The sequence below is a fragment of the Rhinopithecus bieti genome, unplaced genomic scaffold (genome assembly GCF_001698545.2).
Source record: "Rhinopithecus bieti isolate Rb0 unplaced genomic scaffold, ASM169854v2 scaffold_15769, whole genome shotgun sequence".
Taxonomy (NCBI): domain Eukaryota; kingdom Metazoa; phylum Chordata; class Mammalia; order Primates; family Cercopithecidae; genus Rhinopithecus; species Rhinopithecus bieti.
In genome coordinates this window covers 721,603-732,018 of record NW_016809129.1, presented here as the reverse complement: position 1 = coordinate 732,018, position 10,416 = coordinate 721,603, and the positions used below count along the sequence as shown (strand labels likewise).

Here is a 10,416-nt window from a genome sequence, read left to right as displayed (position 1 = left end):
TGGAAATATTTTGATTTTCTTTATTTGTACTGCAAAGTTTATCAAAACATAAATTTAATGGCCTAAATTTTATTTTTAGAAATGAGTTACTTACTGTAAAGTTTCTAAATTATTAAAAAATAAGTAATCTTATAAGTAAAAAATTATGCAACACAATTATTAGTAGAGTAAAACATTCAATTAAAGATTCTGAACTTTATATATTTTCTTAAATGTTTTGGGCCTATTATACGTACATTTTATTTGGGCAGAGCATTTTCTTTCATTTTATTTTCAAATCTTCAAAGAATAGTGTAATGAAGGTCAGACAGGGCCTTTTCAAGTAAAAGAGATGCTCTAGCTCTTTGTGTGCTGCATTCTCATATTTATAATGTGCTTTTTACATACAGAAGGGACACTTGCTAGACTGTTTTTCTGAAATAATTATCTTGTTTGTCTAGTATTTAATATTGTTCCAATAGGATGTGGAAAAAAAATAACTATTTTTACCAAATACTCTTGTGCAAAATGTATGTAATCCCACACCAAGGGACTTCTCTTCAGATTTCATACACCTGAAAAGTAAATAAGTTTGTAAATAAAAGAAAAATAAAGATTTAAAACTATCATACTGTCTTGAAAAGGCCGGTTGTAAGCTAGTCACACATAATGAACATTCAAAATTTTACTTTCATGCTCACTTATTGGTTATTCAGGGTTTTATTATCCAGCTGGTAGCCTACACAGGAGCCCATTTCTGGTTACTGACACTTCACCTATCATTTTTTCTTATTAATACCTATTTTATTAGTTGGACGCGGTGGCTCACACCTGTAATTCGCCAGCACTTTGGGAGGCCAAGGCGGATGGATCACCTGAGATCGGGAGTTCGAGAGCAGCCTGATCAACATGGTGAAACCCTGTCTCTACTAAAAATATGAAAAATTAGCTGGGTATGGTGGTGGGTGCCTGTAATCCCAGCTACCTGGAAGGCTGAGGCAGGAGAATCACTTGAATCTGGGAGGCAGAGGTTGCAATGAGCTGAAATTGCATCACTGCACTCCAGCCTGGGTGACAGAGCTACACTCCATCTCAAAAAAAAGAGACTGTTTTAATAACACAGAAACTAGATACACTAAAAATATTCAGTAAGAATAATAATAAATAAATTGTATACAGTTCTTATTAAAATTAGGAAAGAACAAGAATACTCACTATCACAACTATAGTTAAATAAATCTTAGAGGTTTTAATTTATGCTACAAGAGAATTTTAGAAGTCTAAGATGCATAAGGTTTGGAAGTGAAAAGACAAAACTTGTCATATTTGCACATTGAAAAACTTACATAGAAAACCTAACAAAATCAACAAATTATTAGAACAAATAAGAAGGATGCTGGATAAAAAGCAAATTTTTAAAAACAGCAACACTCCTCTAAACCAGCAATAACCAACTAGAAAATATAAGAGAAAACAGTACCACACATATCCATATATACCTGTCTTTACTTATGTGTAGCGATGATAGAGATAGAGATAAATATGGACACACACACACAGACCTATCTGTCCAAAATAGTGCAAAATTTATATTTATAAGGGAGGGGTAGAGCAAGGAGCTAAATAGAAAGCTCCACCAATCATCCCTCTTGAAGGAACACCAAATTTAACAACTATCTACATACAAAAAAACACCTTTGTACGAACGAAAAATCAGATGAGCACTCACAATACCTGGTTTTAACTTCATATCACAGAAAGAGGAACTGAAGAGAGCAGGAAAAATGGTCTTGAATTGCCAACGCCAGCCCTCCCATCCCCCAGCAGTGGCCACATGGCATGGAGAGGGACTCTGTGCACTTGGGAGAGGGAGAATGCAGTGATTCTGAGACTTCATTAAATCCCGTGCTGCCCTGTCACAGTGGAAAGCAAAACCAAGCTAAACTCAGCTGATTCTTACCCATGGAGGGAGCATTTAGACTAGCCATCGCCAGAAAGTAATCACCCAGCCCCACAGTTAGAACTTGAGTTTCAGCAAGCCTCGCCACCATGGGCAAACGTGCTCTCCCTAAATAAACTTGAAAGCCAGTCTAGGCTGCAAGGACTACAACTCCTAGGCAAGTTCTAGTGCTGAGCTGGGTTCGGAGTCAATGAACTTGAGGGTTCCATCACCTATTGAGACACCAGCCAGGGAAGCTAATGAAGTGCTTGTGTCACCCTTCACCCAACCCCAGGCAGCACAGCTTGTGGCTCCAAAAGAGAATCCTTCCTTCCACTTGAGGAGAGGGGAGGAATAAGTAAAGAGGACTTTATCTTGCATCTGTGATACCAACTCAGCCACAGTAGGATAGGGCACTGGAAAGGGTCATGAGGCACCCGTTCCAGGCCCAAGCTCTTGGGTGGCATTTCTAGACAAACCCTGGACCAGAAGGGAACCTGCTGTCTTGAAGAGAAGGACTCAGTACTGGCAGGATACATCACCTACTGGCTAAAGAGCCCTTGGGGCCTGAATAACCAACAGTTATACTCAGGTAGTATGCCATGGGCCCCAGGTAAGACTCAGGTGTGCTGTATTTAGGTGAGACTCAGCACATTCAGAGCTGTAGTGGCTGTGGGGAGAGACTCTTCCTGTTTGAGAAAAGCACAGGCACAGGGAGCAAAGGAAATTCTGTCTTGCATCTTAGGTAACAGCTCAGCCACAGTGGGATAGAGCAGTGGTTTCCAAACCTTTTGCACCAGGGACTGGTTTTGTGGAATACGATTTTTCCACTGACCAGGCAGGAGTCGGGGATGATTTTGGATGAAACTGTTCCACCTCAGATCATCAGGCGTTAGTGAGATTCTCATAAGGAATGCGCAGCCTAGATCCCTCACATGTGCATTTCACAGTAGGGTTCACGTTCCTATGAGAATCTAATGCTACAGCTGATCTGACAGGAGGCGGAGCTGAGGGGGTAATGCTCGCTACTCCCTCCTGCTGTGAGGCCAGATTCCTACCAGGTCAGGGTCTGGTAATATTCTGTGGCCCAGTTTGGGTAGCGACCCCAGGGGTAGAGCACCAAGCACATTTTTGCAGTTCCAGATTCTGGGCTTTGGGTCTTGGATGGCGTTTCTGAACCTGCCCTTCTGGGCCACAGGAGAGCCAACTGCCCTGAAGGGTGAGTCCTGGCCTGGCAGCATTCACACAGGCTGGCTAAAGGACTCATGTGCCTTAAGTAAACATCAGTGGTGGCCCGGGCAGTATTCCCTGTGGGCCTCTGGTGGTGGTGGTGGCCATGGGGTGGGGCTCCTCTGACTTTTGAAAGGGGAGAGAAGAGTAAAAAGGTGTTTCTGATAGTCTGAGTGCCACTTCAGCCACACTAGAATAGAATACAAGGTAGATTTGTATGATTTTTTTATCCATCCCAGGTTCCTGGATGGCATCTCTGGACCTTTCTGGGGACTGGGAAAACTCACAGCTCTGAAGGGAAAGACAAAAACATGACTGGATTACCACTGGCTGATTGTAGAGTTGGGCCTTGAACAAACATAGGTGGTAGCCAGGTAGAGTAACAGTGGGTCTTGGGTGAGATTAGTGCTGTGCTAGATTCCAATCTAACCCAGCACAGTCCCAGTGGTGGTGGCCACAGGGGTGCTTGCATCACCCTACCCCCATTTCCTGGCAGCTTAGCACAGAGAGACGCCATTTGTTTGGGAGAAACTAAGGCAAAAGAACAAGAATCTCTTCCTGGTAATCCAGATAATTCTTTCGGATCTTGTCCAAGACCTCCAAAGTGGTAACTGTATGAGTCTACATGAACCACAGCATTACTGGGCTTGGGGGCCCAAGTCCTTTTGAATACCTGGAAAGCCTGCTCAAGAAGGATGGCACAAACAAACCCAGACTATGAAGACTCTGATAAATGCCTAATTCATCAATGCCCAGATATCAACAAACATTGACAAGCATAAGGAACATACAGGAAAACATGACCTCACCAAAGGAACTAAACAAGGCAGCAGGGACCAATCCTGGAGAAAGAGAAATATGTGACCTTTCAGATTGAGAATTCAAAATGACTATTTTGAGGAAACTCAAAGAAATTCAAGATAATACAGATAAAAAATTCAGAACACTATCAGATGAATTTTACAAAGAGGTTGACATAAAAAAAAAGAAGCAGAAATTCTGCAGTTAAAAAACTGCAATGGCATACTAAAGAATGCCTCAGAATCTCTTAATAGCAGAATTTATCAAGCGAAAGAAAGATTTAGTGAGCTTGAAGATAGGCTATTTGAAAATACACAGTAAGGGATACAAAAGAAAAAAATAAAAAAGAGTGAAGAGCACCTTAATGATCCACAAAATAGTCTCTAAAGGGCAAATCTAATAGTTATTTGCCTTAAAGAAAAAGTAGAGAAAGAGATAGGAGTAGAAAGATTATTCAAAGGGATGACAGCAGAGAACTTCCCAAACCAAGAGAAAGATATTGATATCCAAGTGCAAGAAGGTTATAGAACACCAAGCAGATTTAACCCAAAGAACATCACCTCAAGGAATTCAATAAATCTCCCAAGGTCATGTATAAATAAACAATTCTCAAAGCAGCAAGAGAAAAGAAGTGACTAACATACAATGGAACTGCAATACAACTGGCAGCAGACTTTTCGGGGGAAACCTTACAGGCCAGGAGAGAGTGGCATGACATATTTAAAGTACTGAAGGAAAAAACTTTTACCTTTATATCTGGTGAAAATATCCTCCAAACAAAAAGAAGAAATAAAGATTTTCCCAGACAAGCAAACACTGAGGGAGTTCATCAATACCAGCCCATGCTATAAGAAATGCTAAAGGGAGTACTTCAATCAGAAAGGAAAGGATGTTGATGAGCAATGAGAATTCATCTGAAGGTACAAAGATCACTGGAAATAGTAAGTAAGCAGGAAAATGCAGAATATTATAACACTGTGACTGTGATGTATAAACTACTCTTAACTAGAAAGACTAAAAGATGAACTAACCAAAAATATTAACAACTTTTCAAGACATAGACAGTACAATAAAATAGAAATAGAAATAATAAAATGTTAAAAATCGGGGACAAAGTTAAAATGTAGAGGTTTTTTTTAGTTTTCTTTTGCTTATTAGTTTCTTTAGGCAAGCAGTTTTAATGTATTATCACCTAAAAAAATGGTTTATAAGATAGTATTTGTAAGCCTCATGGTAACCTCAAATCAAAAAACATACAATGGATACACAAAAAATAAAAAAGCAAGAAATTAAAGCATACCACTAGAGATAATCACCTTCACTGAAAGGAAGAAAAAAAAGAAGAGAAAACCAGAAAACAGATAACAAAATGGCAGCAGTAAGACCTTTCTTATGAATAAGAATATTTAATGTAAATAGACTAAACTCTCCAATAAAATGACATTAAGTAGCTGAATGGATTTTTAAAAATACCCAATAATCTGTTGTCTACTAGAAACACATGTCACTCATAAAGACAGAGACACAGAAAATAAAGGGATGAAAAAGATACTCCATGCTGATAGAAACCAAAAAAGAGCAGGAGTAGCATACTTATATCAGACAAAATAGATTTTAAGACAAAAACTGTAAGAAGAGACAAAGAAGATCATTATATAAGGATAAAAGGATTAATTAAGCAAGAGGACATAAAAGTTATAAATATGTATTCACCCAACATTGAAGCACCAGATATATAAAGCAAAAGAGAGAGATAGAGCCTAATACAATAATAGCTGAAGAATTCAACACCTCACTTTCAGCATTGGACAGATCTTCCAGACCAAAAAAAAAAATAAATAAATCAACAAAGAAACGTTGGATTTAGTCCAAATTATAGACCAAATGAACCTAATAAATATTTGCAGAACATTTTATCCAATGGCTACAGAATACAAATATGAATCCAGCACATGGATCATTCTCAAGGATAGACCATATGTAAGCTCACAAAACAAGTCTTAAAACATCCAAAAAAAAACTGAAACAGTATCAAGTATCTTCTCTGACCACAATGAAATTAAACTACAAATTAATAACAAGAGGAATTTTGAAAACTATACAAACACATGGAAATTGAGCAATATGCTCCTGAATGACCAGTGGGTCGATGAAAAACTTAAGAAGAAAATTTAAAAAGTTCTTAAATAATAACAGAAACACGGCCGGGCGCGGTGGCTCAAGCCTGTAATCCCAGCACTTTGGGAGGATGAAGTGGGTGGATCACAAGGTCAGGTGATCAAGACCATCTTGGCCAACATGGTGAAACCCTGTCTCTAATGAAAATACAAAAATTATCTGGGTGTGAGCCTGTAGTCCCAGCTTCTCAGGAGGCTGAGGCAGAAGAATCGCTTAAACCTGGGAGGCGAAAGTTGCAGTGAGCCAAGATCGCACCACTGCACTCCAATCTAAGCGACAGAGTGAGACTCCGTCTCAAAAAATTAAAAAGAAAGAAAGAAAAAAAATAATAATGCATATTAAAGAATTAGAAAAGCAAGAGCAAACCAAATGCAAAATTAGTAGAAGAAAAGAAATAATAAAGATCAGAGTAGAAATAAATGAAATTGAAATTAAGAAAACAATACAAAAGATCAACAAAACAACAAAAAAAGTTATTTGAAAAGAAAAACAAAATTGATGAACCTTTAGCCAAAATAACTAGGAAAAAAGAGAGAAGACTCAAATAAATAAAATCATATATGAAAAGAAGACATTACAACTGATACCACAAAATTCAAAGGATTTTAAGACATAATTGTTAAACTATGTTAAACTAAAGGCTATTATGAACAACTCTATGCCAATAAATTGGAAAACCTAGAAGAAATGGATGAAATCCTAGACACATACAACCTACCAAGATTGAACTATGAAAAAATCCAAAACCTGAACAGATCAATAACAAGTAATGAGATTGAAGCTGTAATAAAAAGTCTCCAGCAAAGAAAAGACCCAATGGCTTCACTGCCTAATTCTACCAAACATTTAAAAAGGAAATGATACCAATATACTCAGACTATTCTGAAAAACAGAAGAAGAGAGAAGCCTTCCAGACTCATTCTATGAGGTCAATCTTATCCTGATACCAAAACCGGAAAAAGACACGTAGGAAAAAAAAGAAAGAAAGAAAGAAAAGAAAACTAAAGGCTAATGTCCCTGATGAATACTGATGCAAAAATCCTCAACAAAATACTATCAAACCAAATTCAACGACACATTAAGAAGATCATTCATCATGACCAAGTGGGATTTATCCCAGAGATCCAAGAAAAGTTCAACATATGCAAATCAATCTATATGATACATCATACCAAAAGAAAAAACAAATAAAACCATATGATCATTTCAACTAATGTGGAAAAAACATTTGATACGATTCAGCATCCCTTTATGGTAAAAAAAAAAAAAAAAAAAAAAACTCTCAAAACTGGGTGTAAAAGGAACATGCCTCAACATAATAAAGGCCATATACGAGAGACCTATAGTAAGTATCATACTGAATGGGGAAAACTGAAAGCCCTTCTTCTGTGATCCAGGACATGAAAAGGATGCCCACCTTCACCATTGTTATTCAAGATACTACTAGAAGTCTGAGCTAGAGCAAGCAGACAACAAATGTAAATAAAGAGCATCCAAACTTGAAATTAAGAAGTCAAATTATCATTGTTTGTAGATGATACGATCTTCTATTTTGAAAAGCCTAAAGACTCGGCCAAAAGCTACTTGAAATGACAAACAAATTCAGTGAAGTTGCAGGATACAAAATCAACATAAAAAAATCAGTAGTGTTTGTATATGCCAAGAGCAAACAATCTTAAAAAAAAAAGTAATTCTAGTTACAATAGCTACAAATGCAATAAAATAACTAGGAATTAGCTTAAAGAAGTGAAAGATCTCTACAATAAAACTGTAAAACATTGGTGCAAGAAATTGAAGAGGATACAAATAAATGAAAATATATGCTCATAAATTGAAAGAAACAATATTGCTAAAACAAAGGAATCTGCAATCTACAGATTTGATGCAATTTCTGTCAAAAAACCAATGACATTCCCCAGAAATAGCAAAGGTAATCCTAATGTGGAACCACGAAAGATCCAGGATAGCCAAAGCTACCCAAAGCAAAAGAACAAAACTGGAGGAATCACATTACTTGACTTCAATTTATATCACAGACCTATAGTAACCAAAACAGCATGGTACTGGCGTAAAACAGACACATAGATGAATGGAGTAGAATAGAGAACTCTGAAAAAAAAATCCATACATCTACGGTGAACTCATTTTGACAAAGATGCCAAGGATGTACATTGGAGAAAAGACAGTCTCTTCAATAAAAGGTGCGGAGAAAATGGAATATCCATAAGCAGAAGAGTGAAACTAGAGGCATATTTCTTGCCTTATTCAAAATCAATCAAAATGGATGAAAGACTTAAATCTAAGACCTCAAACTATCAAACTGCTACAAGAAAACATTCAGGAAACTCTCCAGGACATTGGACTGAACAAAGATTTCTTGAGTAACATACCACAGGCACAGATAACTAACGAAAAAAAAAAAAAGGATAAATGGGATCATATCAAGTTAAAAGCTTCTGCACAGCAAAGGAAACAATCAACGAGATGAAGAGACAGCCCACAGAATGAGAGAAATTATTTGCAAGCTACTCATCTGACAAGGAATTAATAACCAGAATATGTAAGGAGCTCAAACAACTCTACAGAAAAAAAAATCTAATAATCCGATTAACAAATGAGCAAAATTTGAGACATTTCTCAAAAGAATAAATACAAATGTCAATTATACGAAAAGGTGATCATCAGAGGAATGCAAATCAAAACTACAATGAGATGTCATCTCACCCCAGTTAAAATGACTTGTATACAAAACAGTCAATAACAAATACTGGTGAGGATGTGGAGTAAAGGGAACTCTCCTACACTGTTGGTGGGAATATAAATTAGTATAACCACTATGGAGAACAGTTTGGAGGTTCCTCAAAAAACTCAAAATAGAGCTACCATATGATCCAGCAATCCCACTTCTATGTATTAATATATACTCAAAAGAAAGGAAGTCAATGTATCAAAGAGATATCTGCACTCCCATGTTTATTGCAGCACTATTCACAATAGTCAAGACTTGGAAGCAACCTAAGTGTCCAGCAATAGATGAATGGATAAAGAAAATGTGGTACATATACATGATGGAGTAATATTCAGACATAAAAAAAGAATGAGACCCTTTCATTTGCAACAACATGAATGGAACTGGAGGTCATTACGTTAAGTAAAGTAGGCCAGGCACCAAAAGACAAACTTTACATGTCCTCACTTCCTTGTGGAAGCTAAAACTGAGAACAGGCTGGGCCCGGGAGCTCATGCCTCTAATCCCAGCACTTTGGGAGGCCAAGGCGGGTGGATCACCTGAGATCAGGAGTTCAAGACCAGCCCGGCCAACATAATAAAACACTATTTCTACTAAAATACAAAATTAGCAGGTGTGGTGGTGCATGCCTGTAGTCCCAGCTATCAGGAGGCTGAAGCTGGAGGATTGCTTGAGCCAGGAGGTGGAGGTTGCAGTGAGCCAAGATTGCACCACTGTACTCCAGCCTGGACAACAGAGTGGGACTCCATCTGAGAAAAAAAAGAAAAAATGAAAACAATTGAACTCATGGAGATAGAGAACAGAAGGGTTGTTACCAGAGGCTGGAAAGGGTAGCCTGGGTGTGGTGGGGAAGTAGAGATAGTTAATAGGTGCGAAAAAAAATGGAAAAAATGAATTAAACCTACTATTTGATAGTGTGTAGAGTGACTATAGTGGAAAATAATTTAATTGTACATTTTAAAATAACTAAAAGAGTATAAATGAATTGCTTGTAACACAAAGTATAAATGCTTGAGGGAATGGATACCCCATTTACCCTAATGTGGTTATTACACACTGCATGTTTGTATCAGAATATCTTACGTAACCCATAAATATATACACCTACTATATACCCATAAAATTAAAATTAAAAAACTATATTTATATATGATTATATAATTTTTAATCTAGTTTTTACTTCTGATTTATTTTATGTATAATTTTAATTATATGCTATGTAATTATAATCTAGATATAAAATTTATATTTGTATATGGGGAAATGATTCACATATATACATATACACACAAAATATGTAAAATCACATTGATAATCACAAATATTTTACAAGCAATACAAATATAAATTTAAATATATTAAAAATCAATACAATATAAATCAGTTTAAAATCACAAATACACATAGTCATATCTATATATATTTGCAATCACAAATATTTACATGTGTACGATATATATGTGTATTATATGTTTGTGATGGTAATGGCACCATTCTCTGTGTGTGTGTGTGTGTGTGTGTGTGTGTGTGTGTGTGTGTG

The 10,416-nt window shown here is 36.8% G+C and overlaps 1 protein-coding gene across 1 annotated transcript in view; it reads right to left on the bottom strand.

Moving 5' to 3' along the window:
* SLCO1A2 (solute carrier organic anion transporter family member 1A2) overlaps nt 1-10,416 on the bottom strand; it is a 71,264-nt gene that overhangs the window by 10,336 nt on the left and 50,512 nt on the right. The window contains 2 exon segments of the mRNA XM_017888599.1: nt 448-474; nt 476-554. Coding sequence (XP_017744088.1) covers nt 448-474; nt 476-554 — 106 coding nt within the window.